At 37.7% G+C, this 25,127-nt stretch overlaps 1 protein-coding gene across 1 annotated transcript in view; it reads right to left on the bottom strand.

The window, feature by feature from the left end:
• The window catches only part of TMEM135 (transmembrane protein 135), a 153,142-nt gene that overhangs the window by 46,375 nt on the left and 81,640 nt on the right, over positions 1–25,127 (bottom strand). The window contains exon 6 of the mRNA XM_010004415.1: positions 7,991–8,037. Coding sequence (XP_010002717.1) covers positions 7,991–8,037 — 47 coding nt within the window. The remainder of the gene's footprint in view (positions 1–7,990; positions 8,038–25,127) is intronic.

The following is a 25,127-nucleotide window of genomic DNA, read 5'->3' as shown; positions in this document are numbered from 1 at the left end:
TCTAGATAACTTTAAGGAAAGACATTAGCCTAGATTCTTCCCACCCAGACCTAAGCAAGTAAGTTTGGTGCACAATAACCTATCACAACAGTTAGAGAGAGGCAGATCTTCGACAGTGTAAATGCCCACACAAGACAGGAACTGCCCTCCTGATTTTGCCTATCTTTTTCCTCATATTCCCTAATCTAAACAAATCAGGCAAGTGCCTAAAATAGAGGATGCATCTTGAAAACCTGCTCACAACAGGCACTGTAGGCACACTAATGATCTAATTATTGCAAGGTTCCCTTTAATGCTAGACTGGAAATCAGAACTGATTTTTCATATGAATACCATTATTGTCCCATTCCTCCTGCAGTACACAAATGAATAGGTGAGATACAGTAATTTGTACTTGAAAATGCAGAATCATAGAATGGTTTGCGTTTGAGGGGACCTTCAAGATCATCTAGTTCCATCCCCCCTGCCATGGGCAGGGACACCCTCCACTAGACCAGGTTGCTCCAAGTCCCATCCAACCTGGCTTTGAACACTTCAAGAACACAGAAATTGAAAGAGTGAAATTTTTTTGAGGGGGAGAAAAAAGAAAAATAGACAAAAATAAAATAAAATAAAAAATTGCTCATGGAAGTCCTACAGCAGCCACTGCAGATGACTGAAGGAAGGTGCAAGAACATCATCAGGGGAGACTCCCAAGCCTACTAAAGATGTCCACCATGTTCCAGTGGACACTGCAATTTTGCACCCTAGCATGCTTTTTCTTTGCCATACCTTTAAGTCTAGTTGTATGATAAAATAGTAATAACAAATTCTTGAACTTAAAATATATGCTAAGGACATATCTTTAACTCTGCTACCTCCTTTTTGAGATAAAGGTGGATGGACAACATCAGTAAGGGGAGACCAGTCTCTCCTCTGTGAATGCAGCAGAGAGCTACAAACAGCTCTGCAAAACTTCAGATTAACTTCCCTTCAAACCAAAACCAAAGCAATAGTACATGGCACTACATGTTTTACTGGACAATAAAGAAGTGAAATTCAGCGGAAGTCTGGTAAAAGAGTATGAGAGAGAGAGAAAAATGTACTTCATGAAAATAAAAAAAGTAAAGACTTTATCCCCTTTTATTCTATTGGTATATGAACAGAAAATAGGTCATCTCCCTTTTCTACCCCTATTTGCATGTGAAGTGAGTCTATGCAACTCTGACTGCAGTGCTCTGCCAAAGAAGTGCCAGAGTTAACCTACAAGGTTATCTTCTCATCTGCAACCCCCTCCTGCAAGATCATGTTTTACTTTTGCTCACACTAAATAAAATGAACTGATATTTATAGCATTTCTTAGGAGACTGAATGTTTCCATCTAGTCACCAGGTCATCCAAAATACCCCAGAAATCAAGCTACATGACAGTTACCAAAACACAGTTTTGAGCCACTAAATTTGAGATGTTTATATAAGAACAGTAAAAACCATATATAAACACAGGGAAAAATTCTCATCTGCTTTTTTCCTTCTGATTTCTTACCCAATAATTCAATAGCAGAAGACTTTTAACGTACTCCTGTAATTCTACAGCAAATGTAAAAGAGTTAAAAATAATCTTTATTAGACAGGAGAAGAGTATTTGACATTAAATCCATATGATAGCAACTCTGACTATGAAGCTTGCTCATTCTACAGTAAAAAAAAAGAGAGTAGAATTAAAAGGGAAAAATATCTTTCAAGGAGTTGCTTCTGTACAAATGTGAGCTTAGGTGATTAACCAAGAGACTGATACGGCATTGGTACCACACATTTTTAAAAGAAAAGAAAGACACTTTGAAATATCATGTCGAAAATACTGAATAAATTACAGGATATGTATTTCATGGGGAAAGAAGAATAAATAGCTGTAATTTGGGAGGCTAGAATTTCATTAACGAGATAGAATAAAGGGCTCTGCAAACAAAAGGACCTTTCTTAAAGGCCTTCAGTGACTTTACACAAGTTTCAATGTTCCATCTTAATGGCAGTGCATCTGCATTTCTTAGATGTTCTTTTCATTATGTTTTTCATTATCTATCCTCAAACAACAGATAATATATAAATGACATTTAGAGATGAGAAGTTTTCTGTTGTGAGCTTTTCAAACCCCAAGTTATGAAAAACATAATGTTCTGCTTTGTGAAATCACAGCAATTACTTCTTATTGTCCAAAATCATTGTTTCAGAAAATAACATTTTAACATTGATCTGTGTAGAAGGCAAACTTCATCCTCAACTTATGATCAATCAAACATCAGAAACATTCAACTTCCCATAATAGCTGGTTTCAGCTTGTACATGGAGCTTTCCTTTCTAGGGTTCAGAGCAGATGAATTAACATATGCCTATTATAAACTGGTAGTATATAGTCTAAGGATTAACTACTATAGCAACCAATGCTGATGTCTGCCAACACGTATTCACCCAAATTGCTGGATATTCTAAGTTTATGTGGATAGGATTTATATATAGGTGTTCATTTATTGTGCAGAGTTTGCAAGTTTTCCATGATGTGTATTTCTTCAAATATGCACAAAAGCACAGCCTTCCCCAAAGTATAATATACAAAATAAAACTGCTAATTCAATTGTATTTTTAAAATATTTATTTTAGACATCACAGGATTCCTCCTGCTTGTCTGTTTTATTCTGTTCAATTATTCTAGAATAGTATTCTGGACAGCCAGTACTATGAATTACTTAAACTGAAATAAGAAATCATGGTATAATCAAAACCTTTTCACTCATAACCTTAATTCCATTTAAACTGTAGGTTTTGGTTGTTTTTTTTAGAGAAGCATTAAAGAAAAGGATGTTTTTGTCCCAACACACTTAAAATTTTAAAATAAATATTATATAACAGCATATGACATCACAAATAACTTTTTTTTTGAGCAAGTGATGAGTATTAAGCTCACATGTAGCTCAAGGTCACCTGAAAATTAATCCCTAAAGATACGGAAATGTTGCTGTCCCCAGAGACACTTCTGTATGTAAGTTTCTGAGGAATAAAAGAGTTGGAAGGGGAAAGAATCCTGCTTCAACTGTGGTTACCAAAACATGTGCATTATATACACACGACAGATTGCACTATACAAACAACTGTATATCACAACTATTGACAAATGAGTGATGCAAAATTTTACCAATTCCAGTGAAGCTCAGCTGAATAATTTTAAGAAAAAACAGGGGTATAAAAAGTTAGGAGAAAAAATAGGGTTATAAGTTAGGAGAAAAGTACCAGAAAAGGCAGAATGGAAGAGAAGAAAGAAAGAAATACAACACTAAAATATCTTTCGTCTGTCTGTAAATATAACTTTGTTGCTTGTAAACCCATAATCTGCATTTCAGCTGCCTTTTTCCTAGTATGTTTTTAAATTTTTTGGTCCTGTCTGCTGACTTGATCTTATTTTTTCCCTCTTCAGTCACTTTCTCCTTCCTTCTTCCTACCATCTTCCTTTCAATACCGCTCTGCTGAATTCACTGCTCATTCTGACTCCCTTCTCATGTCATCTATTATTGAAGTATTCCTGTGTTTTCTTCTATTTCAGATCTGTGTTCTCACTTTTTTACTCTCAGATTTAGCACCTTATTTTTCTTCTTGTCCTGTAGTAGATACAATAATGTTTGAACAGTCCTACAGAGGTTTAAGGAAACTCCAGATAAATACCAAAGCTGCTTGGTGAAGTTTTGAACTAGTGTGACAAAACTGCCATAAGGCTGGGCTGGGATGATCAGGAGTAGGAGGTCAACAACATTTGAGGACAAAGGCTTCCAACTGAGAATAAAGGGCATTTATTTTACAACTGGAGAAACCTTTTCTGCTCCAAATGATAGGAACATGACCTGAATACTTTTTTTTTTTCTTTCTTTTTTTAAGTAATAAACAGCCCAGACCCATCCCCAGAGCCTTGCTGCTGCTTTGGAGACAGAAATCAGATGTGCAAGGGTTGGCAGTCAGAGAGAAGCATCAGTAAATTTTAACTGCCTGACCAAAGGACCTATGCAGAATTTGTTTTGAAAATAATTTGAGACAGACATTGTGAGATAGAGAGAAAATTCATTATACTAGAAAAGGAAATATATCTTAATTCCTCCACAGAGAAAACAGTTCTGAAATTTCCAAATTAAATAACTCATCTCCTAGGTTCAGCAAAAATCACCTTAAGCCAAAAGTCCATGTGAGTGCTGAAGGGCATCTCTGCTTTCCACGCTCATCCCAGTCGCTGGCTCATAGCGCCGATACCAGCTACTACATCATGGTTTGAGCTGTGCAAGGAAAATGATCCAGCTCAAAACTACACAGAGCAGAAATATTGGCTATGTTTAGTTAACCCTGGAGCTGCCAGGAATGCTACCAGAACTGCTGACTGGGGACAGTCATTGCTTTAAAGTTTTGAGAACTTAATAACCTTAGATAAGGCAATTTATATCAACTCAGAAAGTAAAGATTACTTGGCTTTTATTCCCTGAGACATTTGACTCCCAAATATCAGTCCTATTTTGGTAGAATAGAGGTAGACTTACATTAAGCCTCTTTATAGAAAGGTTTTAAGCTTCAAATCACACCATTTAAGTATAAGGATTTTATCTTTAATAATGAAAGGGATTATGCATGATCTTGGTAACTATGGCTGCTACTGCTCTCAGCATCTTTTTAGACATTTTGGTGGGGTCGGAAGGACAACAAACCACCCTAGGAACAGAGTTGTCTTGAGACAAAGCAAAAGACAATTTTTTTTGTTTGTTTTTCAGGACAACAAATGCTGTCAGCAGTTAACAGGGTTTTATAGTCAATGGGAAAATATTCTACAAGCCAAGAACTGACTTTGAACAAGGTGTTTTTTTCTGAAAGTACTAACATGATTTTGTCAGTTTGATCTGCTTACAATTAAGGAAAGGCTGAAGTGATTTGAGTCATTAAACAGAGGAAATGCAGCTTAACAACTTTTTGCAATTCACAGAATCACAGAATAGTTATGGTTGGAAAGGACCTCTGAGGTCACTGAGTACAAACATTAAAAAAATTGAAAAACCCCACCCCCAAAATACCCACCACACACAATTTACAATCTTGGCCACTAGAACATGCCCTGAAGTCCCTGATCTACACGTTTCTTGAATACGTCCAAGGATGGTATTCCTTTCTACTTTGGATGACAAGGAAGATGGGAAGATTGCTTCCCATAGGACTGTGGATATATCCACAGAAGATTCTTCTAAAGGCTGTCCAAAATACAAATTAAGGGGATCAATTATTAAATTAATCTATGGAATAAGACAATGACCAAGTCACAATCCCAGTCCAGATGAACTGGACAGTATCTCTGAGGACTGATCAAGTGACCTCGCTATTGTCTCCCTTCTCCCCGAGCAGTTGTGTTCCCTCTCTCTGCCATCCCATATGTTCCCACTGCATATGTCTACAAGACATGGTGATTTCTACAGCACAGAGCTGTAACTGAACAAGTTGCATTTAAAAATCACAGCCAGGTTACCTGCCTCTGAAGACTTTACTGGCCACTGGCTTTGACAGCTTATTACATATTTCACAATGTGACAGCCACTGATGTGCATCAAAAAGCAGAAGAGACTGAGAAAATCAAATACTGCCATTACTTTCCCTAAGCTGTAACACTCATGATATCCAAAATCTGTTCCTACAGGTTGGAAAGGAAAGACAATCTGCAACCTCATCAGGGAAACTTCTCATATTCTAAGTAAATGCACGCCTGCCACTATTTGGTTTTGTAATAAGAAAAAACTTGCTCTGTTATCTCTTATCCTTTCTATCACAGTCAGTGAGAACAGACTACTTATTCCTCTTTTCAGCAGTCTTGTATGTACATGAAGACAGTTGTTCCATCCCTTATTTTTTAAAAACAACTACAATCCACCCTTTAAAATAAATGATATTTTCCAAATTTCAGATCTCTGGAGGCAGAACTCTGAAGTTCCTCTGCCTCTTTCCTATTATTTTTGGTGTGTAATAACTAAAAAGGGCACAAAACATGCATTGAGAACCTAAAGTTTGAGTACAACTAAAAGCTCCTTATCTGCAACTGCTCCTTATCTGTAAAAAGCTCAACCTTGTAATTATTAAGCAGCTTTATGGTTTTTCAGATCATATCTCCAGTTTGCATCTATCTGAATTTCAAGACCTTTCTGCAAAGTACCTACACATATAATAACCATTTTCACTGTCAACTTCATAATTATTTAAATACAAAAATACTAAACAATGAAGGATCTCAGTAGGTGCTTATCAATATAGTCAATCCAACCTCAGTCTGACAGTCAACCTCTGACAACAGCTCCGTTCACACGTTATCCTGGGGATTCTGAGCTTACCCTAAATTATTTTCACCTGACCATGTACACATGGTTACTTTTGGAAAGCACCACATGAATCTTTGTGAAGAAGTTCTAATCACAATACCAATTACAGTCAGAAAGGAAAAAAAAAAAAAAATTGTCTAAGCTAATTATTTTTTTATAAATATACTGGAATTTATTCTGTGTTTACAAAAAGAGTAATTTTGTTTATTTTTGTCCTGATAATTAAACTAACGGACTTACAACCTCCTGGTCCTTTATTTTAATTCTTCTCTTACAACACCAGGACAAAGGATTTAAATGTTCCTGATAAATGTTAAACAGGATAATCATCAACCCTGGCACAGAGCAACTAATTTTAGCAGAGAAAGTAGTTTGGAGCCCATTCACCTGCCAGTGTTGCCATGTCAGGTCAGAGAGGGACCCACCAAATACATCTGGGCTCGGGTCAAATCTCATTCAACTTCCAGGTTATCTCCTATGTCTTACCAGACATAAATAGGGGACAATTAGCTTCCCCCAGAATCATACAACATTTCTAGCTTTGACCAGCACTTCAGTGTTTTTGGGTTGCTTCAAGTCAGACAGACAGGTGTCTAACTTCAATCGTACAAGTTAAATTCCCCAAAGCTGTAATATCATGATTCCGGGAAGTAGAAGAAAATAAAGCAAGGAGAAGACTGCCAATATGAGGGTCTTAATGGGTGGTAGATGAAAGGAGGAATGCTTCTTCAAATCCTTTAAATGAACAGCTTTCCCTCATGGACAGACTGTTCTTGGCCAGTATCTGTAAGTAATTCATAAGTGAGGGAATTACAGAAAAACAAGCTGTAGCTTCCAGAGTTTTGCAATTACCAGGGGATCATGTGGCTTGAAGAACCACAGATGGCTACATGCCACAGAAAATTCCAAGTCAAAGGGTTGTGGTCAAAGGTTACTTTAGCAAGCAACTTTCCAGCTTGAGATATAATAAAAAAAAATTGAGAGGTCTGATATTTAAAAGGGAAACAATGACAAGGTAAATACTTTATTACACATATCTTGCAGGCCAAGAGAAAAAAAAATATTAAAATGAGTGTCTCATCCAACCCCATTCCTGTATGTTCTAAAAAAGAAATACAACTGGTAACCTGTGAAAACATATGTGAAACTACTTCACTCTGAAATCAAAAGAAGGTAGTTGCACCCGCACACATGTCAAATATTGGATATTATTTATGACTGTAAAATTTCATTTTCCTGTTCTTCTCTGTTTTCACCAGAAGAAAAAATGTTATCTTCTGTTGCTAACATTACCTGCCATAAGCTATTTAAGAACTGACATGAAAAGCAGTGGTTTCTGCCATTGTCATACTATGTAGTGTTAGATCTCCAGGGTTTTAATTATGAAAAGAGAAGAGGTTCTTTAAGTAATGAGTATAATCACCAGAAGACTTAAAGCATTTCACTCAGAATTTCCCCATTTAGGTCAGTTATGTTCCCAGCACTGGGTATTTAATGCTATTTTTTTTAAAGCACTTCACCCAATCCAGAAATATACTAGTTTCAGATGAACACTCAAACCAAGTAAGGTCTTAGAAATGCTCTTTAAAATAATATTTACAAACATAAATAGATACACTAGCAACATACCTGAAAAAGAACATGAACAGAGCAGCTGTGATGCAGAACAAAAGGACCTACAAGAAGGAGAAAGAGAATTATTACATAAAACATCAAACTACAGCTGCATGTTCTGGATCATGAAGATTTTACAACTATTATAAAAGTAACACTTTATTTATATGGTTCATGACCAGAATGAAAGCTTGTCTGAATCTACCTACAGGGATTCTCTTGTTTCTAGTGGATTTGAGTCGTTCCTGTAGAAGTGAAAAAAATATGAAATCCAAGCCAGGATAGAGTGACAACAGAAAAGAAAATGATGCCACATACAATAGCCTGAAATTAATTAATTAATTAATTAATTATAATAATACAACAGAATGAAAACAATAAAGCAATAGAATGAAAATTTAAACATTGTATATTATCTGTCTTTGCTTTTGCAATTTATTCAAATATCACATTGCCAATTTCAGTATTAAATGCAGGATGTTTTAGACATCTGTACAGACAGCTGCTTCTGCTTAACTGCTGTCCAGCAAGTTTGAGAGCAGATAATTCTCTTCCCAAACAACAGTGTCTTTTCTAATAGTTTATCTTAGTGTTAAACTCACTTGGAATAATCCCATCTAGCTCTAGATTATCACTGCGGTCATACAAGAGTCAGAGAACAAACTTAGCAGCTTTCCAGCACGGAGATGGGAAGGTCCTACCTCTTCCTGCCATCCTCTCTGCTGATGCTCAGTGCTCTTACCTCCTCCTCACCACCTGCTCAGTGCCTCACAAATGCTGAGGAAACCAAACTCAAGGAAGAAAAAAAGGAAATAACTTTGGAGTTTTCTGCCAATGTGGTGAGATAAGGAGATCGCTAGAAGGCTGTTAAAGCAGTAGAGGCACAGGGGAAGAAGGATGCCTCTGTGCCAGGAGCAGAGAAGGGGAGAAAGGATGAAGCCATCCTCCATGAGATACCAACAAGCCATTGTACCTTGACTTAGAACTGCCTGTACATACAGCTGTTTCAGGAACAGCTATTCTCTGCTTTCAATTCATAACCTTCCTTAATCCCTGCCAGTTCTGTCAGATACAGCTGGAGAGCAAGAAATACTGTTCTAGATACACTGGCTCGCATTCATGCCATCATTCAGGATGCAAAAACCTTACAGGCAAATTGCAAGTGTTCTAGAAAACACTGGCACTTATTTTGAAGAGTAAAGGAAGTTTTGATCAAGATAGGATAGGGATAACTGAAGTAAGAAGAAGTGGAAATGCTGGCAGCAGTGCACACTTGAAGGTTATAAACACCCAGAACAGTAGGCTGCTGGGTGTTGATACAGATCAGAAGTGTGATAAAAATTTGAATAGGGAAAGTTTACAATGACTTTCAGAGAGAAAAATCTTACAATGAGACTATTTCCCTTTTCTAAGTCCTCTGGCATGCGACTTAAAATTAGGTCACACAAGACATTATAACACTTATTGTGTAAACTACCCTTTATTTCCTTTTCCTTCAGCAGTATTATCATATTTTATTATTTTGCATCAAAACTGTGATCATCTGAAATAATTTTACATAAAATACTTAGGGTAAGGTGAACACAATGATATATTTCAAGTCTTGCTTAAAAAGATCTGCCCTTACCCTCCAAAGTTCAAACCATATTTAATCATTTAAATATCAATCATCAGTTCTTTAGATGCCATTTCTGGGAAACAGAAGGGACAAGAAGCCTTAACATCCAGAGCAAGATATTGAGAGATAAGTGAAAAATGGCAAAGAACAAGTTTTCCAGGGAAAAAAAAAAAAGGTATGTCTCTGCATATTAAAAGCACTTCACTAAATAGCTTCCTTTTCTTGTAATTTTTTCATTTATTCCTTTTTGATAATTTTTTTTTAATAAGTTTTATAACAACCTAGTAAGTATATACACATCATTAAGATTCCCTCTGAGCTCTCTTTTCTCCAAGCTAAACCACCTCAGCCCCCTCAGCCTCTTCTTGTACGAGAGATGCTCCAAGCTCTTATCTTTACAGCTCTTCACTCCAGTATATCTTGTACTGGGAAAGGTAACACTGGACACAACACCACAGATGTGTCTCACCAGAGCTGAGCAGAGGGTCAGGATCATCTCCCTTGACCTGCTGGCAATGCTGCCTTTCATGCAGCCCAAGAGGCTGGTGACACCCTTTGCCAGAAGGGCCCCTTGCTGGCTCAAGTTCAGCATGGTGCCCACAGGACTTCCAGATTCTTCTCTGCAAAACTGCTTTCCAGATGCTCCCAGAAGATACTGGTCCCTGGGCTTATTCCTTCCCAGGGGCAGGACTTGGCACTGCCTTTTGTTGAACTTAATGAGGTTCCTGTCAGCCCATTTTTTCCAGCCTTTTGACATTCCTCTGGATGGCAGCACAATCATCTGGTGCAGCAACAATTCCTTCCAATTTTTATCACCTGCAAGCTTGTTGAGGGTGCAGCCTCCTGTCCATCCACCCAGGTCATTAATGAAGATGCTGCTGATGCCAGCATGGACCCCTGAGGTACACCATCAGTGACTGGCCTCCCACAAAACAATAAGAAACAAACAACACAACAAATGACTAAAATAAAACTATTGAAATTTTCTTCTTTGACAGATCTTTTAAGAAAGGTAGCAGTTGTAATTTGTCTGAATTTCAGTGCACTTTTGCAGCAGTTGCAGGGAAGTGGGCACAGAGCTGCACAAGAACATTTCACTCTCATAGTTAGCAGTTCATTATCACACTAAAAGGCATTTAACTGAGGTCACCAAAGAGGTTTTGCTCCCTTCTTCAGTAATGATCTGAATGATGGAAGAGAGATTATGTCACAAATTCACAAAACCCTGCAGAGGCTAGTTCTTCACACAAAGTGATTGAATGGCCCAAAGTCAACAAGATGAATTTCAATAAAAACAGATCTGAAGTAGCTGGCAGGAGAAATCACATACACAAAAACCACAACAAGAAACAAATGTGTAAGCAGTACAAGAGCACAAAAAATGCCACAGATCACAAATAAATAAGCCCCAGCAATGCAATGCTGCAGAAAGCACTGGTTATTACAGGCCGGTTTAGAAGCAGAGGAAGTAGGAGGAATGCCTGAAAGAGCTGGGACTCTTGAGCCCGCAGAAGGCTGAGGGGAGACCTTATTAATGCCTGTAAGTATCTAGAAAGTGGATGCAAGGAGGATGAAGCCAGACTCTTTGCAGCAGTTCCCAGTGACGGGATGAGGGGCAATGGGCACAAGCTGGAACACAGGAATTTCCATTTAAATATGAGGAAAAACTTAACGGTGAAGGTGACAGAGCTCTGGGACAGGCTGCTCAGGGAGGTTGTGGATGTCCCCTTTTTCTGGAGATATTCAAGACCTGACTGGATGCAGCTGAGTAATGTGCTTTGCATGATCCTGCTTTAGCAAGGGAGTTGGACTAGATGATCTCTAGAGGTCCCTTCCAACTACGGCATTTACGTGATTCCAAGTGTATTACATGAGTGACCTGACAACTCCCCAAAAGACAGTGTTGGGCACTACTGTTCAGGAGAAGCACAGACAAAACAAGATAGTTCAGAAGAGCAAAAGAAGAACAGGCATGTAGTGTACAACTGCTGAGAAACTGCTTAAATTAAACAAGATAGCTAGGGACAAACATGCCAATTATTTTCATATAATTATTATGTACTGATAAATCTGTGTCACTGAGTACAGACAGACAAAGACAGCTAAATCTACAGCAAGAAGAACATAGGTTAGATATTCAAAGAGCTCTCTCTACAGGGTAGTGCTACACCAGAACAAGTTGACTATGAGATTCTGGAACCTCCTTTTTCTGAGGTGTTTCAGATCAGTAGAGGCAAAACTGTCCTAGCAATACTGTGGAGATGTTTGACACTGTCTCTCCCAATATTTACACCACTGAAAGACTGCAAAATGTTCAGCTAAACCAGTCTGTTGTACATGAAATGCAAAGCCCAACAAGGAAAGCCCAATGATGGCCATCATACCACCAAGAAACAGAAGACAAATGCTCCAAAACTACTCTACTTTCAAAATTAGCTCTTTTTTTTCAACTTTTAAACTTCAACTTTCCCCATTCTATAGATTATTTTTGTAGAATCCTCAGTCCAATATGTAATATCTATTTTAGATTTAAAAAAACCTGCACTAAAAAATAAAATAATACTAATGCCTACAGAAATATAACACTAAACAGTAAGATAATTTAACTCTTAGAATCTGGTGAGCATGAAGTCTCATTTGGGATTTTTCTTGCAGAGTCCATCACTTTTTGATTTATGACATAAGGTCAACAAATTGTGCTTGGCAACACGCAGACCTTGAAACTTTCCAGCTGTGGGAGCAGAAACAGCAAGCAGTCAAACTATGTGTTTCTAATGAGAATGATACACCCTAAGTATTTTCACATTTTTAAAGAAATGTGCACAGTTTACAAGGAAAATTCCCTATGGTCCAGGCCAGGTTAGCATATTTGGTGTTTAAGGAGAGCACTGTAACTTCACTGATCATATTATATTTTACTGTACCTAATAACAGTACCCTAATAAATAAAGAGGAAATTTGTTCTTTCCTGATCTGTTGGCTGACAAAGCCAGTATGTTGTTTTTTTTCCCAAGAAAGCTTAACCCTCATATAAACAGCATCACGAAGCAACTTTCAGCAGTTCCCATTTCTAAATACAAAACAAACAGCTCTGCCTGAACAGTCTCCAGCAGCCCCAGTAACACCAGCAGCAGCTTGCAGACGACTTGCAGCCTGATCCACAGATAAAAATCTGAGACCAAAGGAAAGAAAATAACACTGACAAAACTTTCAAAACGACACTTGAGTCTCATGTATTCAGATTGTTCATGTGTATTACCTTTGCAAGGTTACATGTATTTTCCTGAAATATTTTCATTCTAGTCAAACTTTCTGGGGTAAAAAAGTCTCTAACTGGAGGCTGTTAGTTCTCCCCTACAGTCAGAATAGGAGTAGGGTTTAAGCGTGAGATAAAATAACACAGACTTTGTATATTTGGAAAAAAAACCACAAAAAACCAAAAAAACAACACTGAAGATAGACATAATCTATGTAAATGACAGGAGGAGGGAAAAGGGACAAATCAGTGACACCAGTTGGTAGAAGTATTTAGAGTGTCACAGTGACAGTTCAACACTGAATAGTGTCAAACCCAGCTCACAGAAGACCTCAGGCTGTTTCAACCACTGGCACCTCAACACCTGATTTCAAGCATATTCACGAAGCCTGAAAACCATCACCTTCTTGATCAACCACTTTGAAATGTATGTGAGAGCTATACCCACACTTGATAAAAAAACAAAGTTACTGCTCCTATCTCCAGAATGCTGTGTGCTGCAGAAAAAAGAACTGTCACCTAAAGTCTAAGGAAACTTTTATTGACAAAAATAATGGAAAAATAAAATCCCAGTTAAAAGAAGTTTCTGCAAAAATTATTACTTAAGCCAATTTATTCCAAATCAATAATTGATATTTTTACAAGTGTGGCCACAGTAAAAAGGATTTAATACTACTTTGTGTTTGCTTTCTCAAATGAGTATCTTTTAATACAGATTTTCAGTTTTACAAGTATTTTGTGATGTAACTGGGAGGCTTGTATAGAGGTCACAAATTTTCACTCTTAAAACACATGACCCAGAATAAAAAACACCACTATTTCAAGTATTTTTTTAATCCTTAAAACAAGTTATTTATCCATAGAAGAGCTCACTACTGTCTCTGCTGATAGAGGTTACAAGCCCCCTTTTACCTTTCTACACCTAGTTGAATAGCAGCATGGCAATTGTAGTATCTGTTATTCTATCAGCCAACATTACCAGGAAGGAAGATGCTCCTTTAAACTTCTGTGTAAAAAATCCATTATTCAGAATTACCCCAACTTCAGACAGGAGGAAGGACTTTTTTTTTTTTCCTAAAAGCCATTTTAGTTTTTTTTCCATACATATTAATAGGTCTCATAGGAAAAAAAACCACAAAGATTTAACTGTAAGTCTACAGAGCTACACAAACAGCATTGTGACAATCATAGAAATTTGTCAACTGTTGCCTGTGGTACCTAAATTTTTATTTCAAAACATGCTATTGCTCTATTAAAAATGCTTTCTACAGAACTAAGATTATGTCTTAAACAACCTCCATTCTAACAAAAAAGAAGCATCAACACCTTTTAAAATAATGGAAAGAGATATGCAGATTAATGTAATGGCCTTATACTCCAACATCACTCTGGAGGAACATTGTTCCTGCACAGAAACATCATTATTGAAGTTTTTAAAACAAAGATACTAAGGTATTTTATGTTGAAAACATGTAATTTGATTTTGTACAAAAGCAAAATGGCTTATAGAAAACAGTGGTTGTATGTTATTAAGCTCAAAATTCAAAGTGATCCCAAAAGAAGTAAGCCAACTGGTAATCCTAAAATGGAATCAGCTCTCTCTGGACATTTCAAATTATGCAAAGTTTCTCCCTCTTTCTATAGGAAATCCTGTAAAATTGAAGCCTTTATATCACCTGGTGTCCTCTACTTGAAATCCACGGTATTTGGGGATAATTTCATGAGCTATCAAAAGTACTGGACAAAACCATTGTTATAATCTTGGTCATCCACACAATAATTATTTTTCTAGTTTAATTCAGTAATTTCTGAAGCAATGCAACATTGCTGCAGCTGCTTTAAAATTGACAGGCTTTACAAAAATGTAGGAAAAAAAATTGTCAGACACATATTGGGCACTTGGCCAATTAGTTACACCTACACCACTTCAGCTGCTGCAGGTCCTTTTTTTTTCCTGCCAGCAAGCCTTAAGCAATCTCTAGACAGATAAGATCAGAAGAAACACTAGTATGTGTTATTTATACAAGAGATTATGTAGATTCATGTTAAAGCACTGTTGTTTGATCACAATTAAATGATTACAAGTGGCAAACAGAAGGTAACTGAGCCCAGATGAGGAGCACCTGCCAGTCTCAGAAGAGCATGAATGAAAAAATAAAAAAAAAAAAAATTAAACCCTTGATTTTTTAGTTCACAAATTCCACATCTACACATATAGTTATGTACTTCAGCACCCTTCATGTGTTCTCTCAAAAGACACTTGTTAAGGTTCTTCCCCTGCTTTTTGTATTTCCTTAACCACAGCAAATGAAGCTACAACATACAGTAAAGGAGCCACAAAACAGTCTTTCTTAATGCTCCTGAGAGGAGCTCATTGCTTTCAAGGATGCACAACACTTGAGAGACTGATGTACACAAAAGTAACTGACAAATGAAACCACGATACCTTACTATTGTCCCTTCCACAAAGAGCAAAAAACTATTTTACCAATCAACCCTTTGGCAGGCAACCTAAAGGTGACTCCAACACAGAGCAACGGGGGACACACACAGAATCATAAGAATATGTGGCGTTGGAAGGGACTCATCAGGATCATCGAGTCCAACTCCTGTCCCTGTGTAGGACACCCCAAGAATCACACCATGTACCTGAGAGCATCATTCAAATGCTTCTTGAACTCAGGCAGGCTTGGTGCTGAGACCACTTCCCTGGGGAGCTTGTTCCAGTGCTCAATCACCCTCTGGAAGAAAAACCTTTTCCTGGTATCTAACCTAAAGCTTCCCTGATTCAGCTTCCTGCCATTTCTCTGAGTCCTGCAACTGGTCACAGGAGCGAAAAGATCAGGACCTGCTCCATCTCCTCCCCTTGTGAGGAAGCCACAGACTGCAATGAGGTCACCCCTCAGCCTCCTTTTCTCCAAGCTGAATAATCCAGGTGATCTTAGATGCCCCTCATAAGTCATCCTTTCCAGACCCTTCACCATCCTCGTGGCTCTCCTCTGGACACTCTCCAATAGCTTGATGTGGTTTTTATATTATAGTGCCCAAAACTGCACACCATACTCTAGGTGAGACCACACCAGTATAGAGTAGAGCAGGACAGTAACCTCATTTGACCAACTGGCAATGCTATGCTTGATGCCTTCAATCCTGTTCTGTACCTTCTGGTACCCGCAGGTCACCAAGTTGTGTCGCAGGCTATAAAACATTAACCCTCAATTATCAGCTTAAAACCACCATTTTGTTAGGTTGCCTCACAGCCACTGTCTCATTTCAAACAGAAAGGAAAAAAGCACACACAGAAAGATAAATATACGTAGATAGTAACTACAATACCTTAGGGCTACAGAGATATCACATTATTCAGGAGGATTGCTCTTTCCTGAACTAAAAAAAAAATAATATTCATCTGGCTTAGTAATAATTGCAAAAGGAAGAGAAGAGCAGGAGACTCCAGCCAAAATATCACATAGACAAAAAGCTAGCTTCCTGAAACAAAATACTCAGAATTAATCACAACAAATACTCTGAAGATAATAACTTTTTAAAAAGCAAGTCCTTTTTTTCCCTGTATTTTAAGGTACATTTAAACTAATCAATTTTTTTTTCCCCATGCATCTGGTTGGATAATGCTATGGATTCAATTGCTCAGTTCAAAGACACGTATAGCACCACATGTATAACCTACACTTAAAGGGGATAAATGCAACTGAGAGAAGTGATGCTTTCCTAAAACAAGCTTCATTTGAAGTTATTAGGACTAAAATGAAATGCCTCCAAATTAAATTAAGCCAGTGACACATCTCCACTGACCACCAAGGCACGGTAGCTGAACCAAAGAGGAAACAGGTGTAAGCATCATCTTTGTATTCTGAAGATAACATTTAGATATATCTTCTTCAACACAAGCATTTTATTTTGCATTTACCAGTGGAGGGGAGGGGGAAAGGCACAGCACAAAAGCTAGAGACTTGGTGTGGCTCATCAGGAGGCTCTTGCAACTTGTTCCCACCTGAGTTCTGTGTCACACATGCTCACACACCCTGCCTTGCACAATCCAGCACCCTTCTACGAAAACTGTACCTTGATCCATGACATCAGTACGTTCAAACATTAACAGAAACACCTTCAAATGGATAGCTGTTGAAAGCTTACACTTGGAATTCTGACCAAAAAGGGAAAAATTAACAGCTCCAGTGATCCATCCGTACAAGAGACCATTTTTGTCATAAGACATAGTAAATTCTCTGCTTCCACACTGCAAGAAACATATTAAACATGACACCGCTGCATTTTCAGTTCATTTCCCATTTCCTGACATAGCTCAGCTTTAAGCCCCCCAACCACGACTTTAATACTCAAGACAGTTGGCAATTTGGGGGCTTTGGTTTTCTAGTTTTCCTTTGTTTTTGGAGGCCTCCTGAGAAAATCAGCATGTCCTCAGCAGGGCAAGTCTTGCTACATTAGGTCTGCCTGGGTGGACGTGAACTTCAATGATTTTTGAAACCTTGCTTTTTGTGTTTTAAGTGAACAACTAAAGGCCATTTGGCAGATTTTATAGTTCATTCCTAATTACCACGGGGCATTTGCAGTTAAGTTGATGGTATTTTTTCAAAAGTCACTAAGAAAGTTGTCACAAAGAAAATTCATTTACCATTTTTCAAAAATTCATTTGATGAATGAAAACTTCTCATGTGAAAAATCAAGTAGATCGAAGATAAATTCCCTACCTTAAAAAGGCTTCCTATTGTTTGTGAACTAAAAAACCTGCTTACACAGAGCTTTTCAAAGGAGACAATTTAGAAAATTCTCCATAAAATAAATCCAGTATATTTCTCAGTCACTAAAAGCCGATAACCAGCTCTGTTTAAATACCCAGGTTGTCTCTGAGAACCAGGACCAGGACAGATGTGCAGGAAGGCAGGATGCCAGAACAACTCCAGCCCTTCCCACTGTGAGTGATTAGACACGAAGCTGAGTCACACGGTCACTTGTGATCCTTCATGGTGCTCAGGCACTTGGAAACTGAAATAGTTCAAGTTTCTCTGCCTTTTAGATGCAAATAGTTTCTAATTTGTACAAGGCTAATTGTGGTAAAGACTGGTGCAGGAACCTATGCAGCTTGATCAAATTCTTCAGAGATCTCCAAACAAAAACAAAGGAAACCTCCTTATCCTTCATGAGTTATTTAGCTGCCTTGCCTTATTTTTCTTTTCCTTTACCATTCATGGTTTTCCTATCAGTTTGAGTCCAACTCTACATTTCCTGTACTTCAAATGCCCAGTTCTGGATAACTGTAACTTTTCTCTGGTGTTGTTTTCATTAATCTCAAATTACATAAATGTGCTCCTAATCTGACTTTTACCTGTGTAGATTTTTATCAGGAACTAATGATACACCAAAAACTGAAGCTGAAATTCAGTTTCACACAAAATCTGCTCATGCCACCTTTCTCTCATTACCTGAAGAGATCCTCATTACTTAATCCCAGAAATTAAAATAACCCCTACAATTAGTTTCCTGTTTCTGACCATATTAGTTTGCATCCTAGTCTGCCGAACAAACCTACAATGATTAAAATATTCCTATGCTTTCGAGTTTAATTTCCTACAGAAATGAGAGTTCATTGTCAATCAGTCCTCATCTGAACCTTTAAAACTTGTAGCCTGGTTTCAACCAAAGCTACATGTGTCAAAGAGTAGCTGCAAGAACCAATGAAACTGGCAGCTGAGTGGTAGAGAGGCCAAAAGTTGTGCTCTCACCACCAGAACTTTCTGGTTGCACATGGAAGTCATCTCTTCCCTTTGGTCAGCTGTTTTTCAATAAAATCACTGAAAATAGTACAAGTTAACATACGTGTTTTATACATGCAGTTTAGACATGAAGAAAAAACAGACAAAATAAAATTCTGTCAAATAACACCCTAAATAAAATGCAATGGTTCTGAACACAACACCAACCCTACAAACACACACACTCAAGAACCTTAAAATGATAAGAAAAATACACTTTGTTCTGCATGTAAATTTATCCTAAATTATGCCAGAAAGAACTTTAAAATATATGATCTACAACGTGTAAACTTTTCCACACTTCTTTAAATTCACCATGTTATGTCACAGTAAAATACTTCTGAAATATCTGAAATAGGCCCATTTAATTGAATTTGGACCCCAAAATGCTAAGCTATACAGGGCTTTGCTGTTGCTGATTTAAATACTCGTTCACTTCAGAATTACAAACGATCCATGAAATTACTAGCATGCTAAATTTTCAGATACTGCTTCATATAGACACACACACACTCATTTACTTATCAATAACATACACTACTATGTCCAGGATATTCAGCCTCACATGCAAGAGTTTTATACTATAGCACTGGCCTGTACTGAACCAAACTTAAAAACCTACACTTCAAATCTACATTTAAAGCTTAAGACTGTCTAAAATTGGGTTACTACAATACTAAAACAAGTTGATGAGTTCTTCATGACACCTACACATTTTGCTGTGCAGGTTTGCTCATTGTTGGGCTGTGCTCTCATTCAGTCTGAAGCTTCATGAATAACCTTCAGACAATGTCAATTTATGTTGTCACTGCTCCTCCTCTCCAGCACCTTTTTTTCCTGATTACTGCCATGTGTCTTCTGCTGGCACAGAGATGCATAGAAAAACAAATCATAGACCTGATCCATCTGCAAGTAACTATGTTCCCCTCCCAAGGATTGAAAGGGGGCAGGGACAGGCAGCTGGGGTTCACATCTACCTAAAACAGCTTATGCCACACTGAGATAAAATTGTAGCCTGTTACTGCTCCCTCCTAACAACTCAACCAGCACTATTTGAAACTCACATCTTCTTAACTGTGATGAATAAACGTGAATTAGTTGTGAACTGCTCAAGCTAGGATACACTGAAAATGCAGAAAACTACAAAAACTCTTAACATCTCTAAATATTAAATCCATACGCAAACTGAAATTTAAATCTGTTTACTTATCTGACAAGAATATTACAAATTACAAAATACTCCAAGTATTCTATTCTGTGCAAGGCAGCATTCTGAAAGCCACTGTATCCACTAATCATTCCTACTGGTGAAAACTATAAAGAATATCAGAACACAATAAAATTCTGATAAGCACTGAAAACTAGTAAAGGGACATGTTTAAAGGAGTAGAATTAAAGAATGTACTTTCATACTTCAGAAATAATCCACAGGGTTTTCCCACCATTGCACCCACCAAAGGATTACTTTAAGTAATGTATTTGATAATTAGAGTAAGTTAGGTGGGCAAATTTTAAAATTACTAGAAATTGTAGCATGCTTAAGACTTACAGTAATCTAGTTACAACACACAATTATTTATTTTTCAGCCTCCAAAATTTCCTGATCCACACCTGACTGTTCTCTCTGTTATGCTGGTGAAACTGTGGGGCAGAGGCATGGGGAGGAAGGAGCTGAGGAAGCAAACACTGCAGCCAGGAGAAAAACACGTTAAAGAATGTGCTTAGGAATTGTGGATTTCTTTTCTTAAAAAGGATGTTCAACTAACAGAGACCTACCACAAATGTTATTTTTGTATGTACACATATGCAATGGTATTTTGGTGTTTACTAACTGACGTGGTGTGTGAGTTGATTATAATTATTTATGCTTATGCATAAATCCCGGCATCTTGCGTATTACCTCATTTGACATTACGATTCCTGTATCTTTCCACTACTTTGACCAAGTTTTCAATAACATTATGAACTACATGCATTTCTTTGCAAGTATGAGCTCCCTTGAGAATGTGAAGAGGGGGAAATAGCATGGTAAGCTAAAATGCTTCTCACGTTTCCCAAGCTAGGAGCCTTCCTGATGTACAGCTGACAGCAGTTGTCAGCGTAAGATACAGTTAACTCCTCAAGGTAACAAGGGCTCTTAACAATTAAGATTTTATGTGAGCATGCTAGGAATGACATATAACCAAAATTGTTTGCAAGGGGGTGAAAGCAGAGATTATGTGATCTGTTGAATGAAGGAGCTCATGTGGTGATGGAATTACTTCTCACTGAAGCTTCCTGAGAAGACATGGATATTCTGTGTCACAGGAAAGGAAGGACTTACCAAGTTGAAGAAGTTCTCACCCGAGACATCTACTCCATTCCACTGCCAGAGGTTGCCTTTTATTTGGCTTTACTTTGCAGCAGCAAAGCAGCTTGTGAAACACAGGGCATCTGCTTCACTGCAGTGAGCCAGGTAAGGGAGTCACACACTTGGTGACAGTTGAGCAACACAGAACAAGTCTTTTTGCTTTGAAAAGCCCCTAATGTGTTCCTTTTCACCACCTCCTACATGGAGGGTGTGTGGAAAAAGGAGATGCTAACCAAAAGCTAAGGAAAGCACTATTTTCAGCTGTTCTAGTTAGATTCACAGTGCCTTTCCCAAAGTTTTTATTAACCTTTAAGATCCTTAGAACTGAAAGAGAGAAGCTCAAAGCTGATATGGAAACCAGTAGAACAAATAAAGGTGTTTTGCTGACTTATTAATGTACTTCTTTTTAAACTGTAACACTAGGAAAAATGCATTTTTCTTCTATTACTCAACTTCATTACAATTTTCTTAGGATAAATCATGAACATGGTATTATGTTAATCTTTCTCCTGACAGTTTTTAAATTGTCATTTGTTTTCCTGACTATCATTTAAATGTTGGAAAATTTGTCACACCCTTTTTCACAGAAAAGTTACAGGTTCAGGAAAAATCCTTGACACTAGCAGAGAATACTACAGAGAAGCCAGATTAATGTCTGTTCCTTCTGCTATTTTTAGTCCTACCACACCACAAAAACAAAACAAAACAAAACAAAAAAAAAAAAAAAAAAAAAAAAAAAAAAAAAAAAAAAAAAAAAACACACCAAGAAAAGTACATACAACAAGGTTAATGTAAGATTATGCCTTTTGGTCATTGTTTAAATATTCTCTTAAATGTTCAAAAGCTAGTGCAGATATTTGTTCCTGCCTAGAGGCATTACTTTGTTGCTTCTAACACAGTAATAGCCCACTACAGAACATGGCATTTCAAAATTGGTACACAGTAAACCAAATAAAATCTTCACCATTTCCTCCTCTCTCCTCCCTCCCCTTCGAAGGTGGGAGGGCTACCTGCACACAACGCCTCCCAGCTGAGAGCTGGGGGGGGGGTAGACTGCCACAAAAGCTGTCCCAGCCCCTCCAATGACATCTTCCACGGAAGCCAGCACGGTGGGAGAAGTCCCCAATAGCAAGCTGCATCCCTGGAGTGGGATCAGACCAGTGGCAAAAGGTGGAGTGGGGAGACAGGAGAAGGGATATGGATTCCAGGCTTCCTGGTCTGCCAAATGTCACCAGTCTATTTCTGGAGAACTTCAATAGGATGGTGATACTTGGTGGTACTGTGTTGTGGTTTTGTTAATTTTTAAAATACAAATGAGGATAAAATCAAATGACGTCACAACTGCATATGAAACAACTCAAAGAAAGTTGAAACAACTCAAAGAAACTGTGACCTCATTAAACACAGTTCACAGAAACTCTTTAAAAGCATATAGCTATCTGATGGTTAGCAAGACCTAAAGGAATTCACTTGCAAAGACTATTGTTATTTAGGAAAAAATAATTGGGAGTATGGAAATTAATTTAAAGCTTATTTTCAACAAAATAGTGTGTAATCCATTGATGCAACTGCAGACAGTACCCACTTCCTTAAGCATGGGGTGGTGTCCCGGGAATTATGTACTGGGAACATGTAAAAGTTATTATGGGGAGATGATCTCCATTTATAACTGCCCATGCAGCTAAATTTCATGAGTTCTTGACATTACTGCAGGATCTCAACAGTCAGTATGCAGTTGTTTCAAATCTCTGGACACATTTCAGGAAACTACCCCAAAAATTTCAGGTTTTTCTAGCAATGCCTCACAAACAGTTTCCCAAACTCTTAGAAAAAGTATTATTTTCTTATTATTATTTCTGCTTATGAATCTTAATTTTATCTTTTATCCCACCACAAGTACATTTGAAAGTGCTGTTTGGTTTGGTTGACAGCAAAGGATGAACAGCCTCTACTGAGTGCAATAACTCTACAAAGATTTCTCTTGATCAGGAGAAAAACTATAGGAAAGCACATCATGAAATCACTCAATACACTGAACCATGTAAAGTAACTTAATATGAACACCTTCAGATACACCAGCAAAGAGCTGAACCAATTTCTTTCTGCTTTCCAGAACACACCTGCTGTCCTTTTGAACACTCTCATTAAGTACAGCTCTGAAGCACAAAGACACCAGGCTTCACAGAGTGAAGATTACAGGGCTCCATGCATTGCTCTTTCAGGAAACATCATATCATTCTCTGTCTTCTGTATCTACAGCTTACAAATGGTGCAGAAGACCAAATTATTTGGTTAAATCCCAACAGTTAAAGGCCTTTTTGATCAAAGGGTTAGGACTTCAAAAGCAATGCAGCAAAAGGTGAATAGCACCCATAGGTACTCAGGAAATATTTGCTGTGTTAAACTGACTCCGGTTTTCCAAATTGCCACTGAGAAATTCTGAATTTCAAGAGAGGTGTGTGAACAGATGGACTGCCAACACATCAAGTACAATGGGATTACACTGAGAAAATATTATTTAAACTTCAAAGATGACAGATGATTACAATATAAATGGAACAAATTAAACATCCTTGGGTGCAGGGATGACCAGTTGAAATCACCTTTTCATCTCTCAGCTACTCCCAGACAGCCTCTGCAAAAACAATACTAGAAACAAATTCTGGGGCCAGTCCCCCACTCCACCAAAATATGTTACCTTGATGTTAGTTGTACTCAATAGCATAAACGAGCTACGAGAAACACGTAACTGCAATGCAAGAGCACCAGAATCCCCTTTCCAACCATAACTTTAGCATTTTTATATCATTAACTCTGAAAACAAGAGCTAAAAAAAGTCACAGTTCATTATGCTATTATATCAATGGGTTAACAAATTCAAATCCAGAAAAATTTATATTCAAGGTAAACTTTCTTTCCTGCAAATTGCAGAAATGTAATTTAAATTTTACAGCAACATAATTGAAATTTAACTGTGTTTAGTTTAAATCCTGTTATCACTGGAAACTCTTTTTAAAAAGCCAACAGTTTTGGCATAATTCTATTTCTGGTCTGTTTCCTCAACAGTCTCAAAAGACTCCCCTGTAAAACAGATTAAGTGTACACCCTACTCTGTAAAATGACAGAGTGCAATCTATCAGGGTATTCATCACATACAGAAGACGTGATTTATTTATTTTTTTTCCCCAATAGGGCATGTAAGAATAAATCAATCAACCAAAAAAAGATCCCTGCAAATCTTAGTGAAAGTATCCTGAAACAAAAATTTATTTCTGCTAACTCAATAACAAAGACATCTGAGATAAAGAAGACATAGCAGGTTATCTCATCAGATTTCATCATTCCACATTTAAGAGACTGTTTTCACAAATACTCATTAAATCTTTGACCAATCTGTTATGTCACAGCTTCCAGGGATTTCAGCCATTTCTCTGAAATCCAGTGAAGTAACAAAAGGCTTTCACCTTTACTTTTTTTTCTTAATGGCAACCACAACAACCCATCCCTGCTCAGCACCACAACCACTTGCACTCACCTTTGCACATGCAAAGGGCTGTTACAGGGCTCCTTATTCTCCACCAGCCAACAAGAGCTGTTCACCAGAGCATGAGCAGAAGTCTATAATCTTACAATTTAGAAATGGCTTATTAAAAAGCTGGAGAGAGTTTTGTTGTTGCTGTTGTTTGTTTGTTTTTCAGAGTATCTTACCTACCTTACCACCTTGTTATAGAATCACAGAGTGCTATGAGCAGGGACACGACACACCAGACCAGGCTGCACAAAGCCTCATCCAACCTGGCCTTACACACCTCCCAGGAGGGGGCTTTCCTTCCACAGCCTCCCTGAGCAACCTATTCCAGCATCTTTCTACTCTCATGGTGAAGAATTTCTTCTTGATGTCTAACCCAAGTCTCCCTTCATTCAGTTTAAAACCATTACCCCTTGTGCTATCACTGCCCTCTCTGGTGAAAAGACCCTCCCCAGCTTTCCTGTAGGCTCCCTTCTATCACTGTTAAAAGCATTATTAAATTATTTATTAGCATTAGCTGCTGGGATCAAAAATCCTTTGATCTTACAATCACCCATATCTATTAATTACTTTATATTTTGCAAAAGGTACTTTCAGCCTAGAGTCA

This window comes from Chaetura pelagica, unplaced genomic scaffold, assembly GCF_000747805.2.
Source record: "Chaetura pelagica isolate M959 unplaced genomic scaffold, ChaPel_1.0 scaffold59, whole genome shotgun sequence".
Lineage (NCBI taxonomy): Eukaryota > Metazoa > Chordata > Aves > Apodiformes > Apodidae > Chaetura > Chaetura pelagica.
This window is presented reverse-complemented; position numbering and strand designations above follow the sequence as displayed.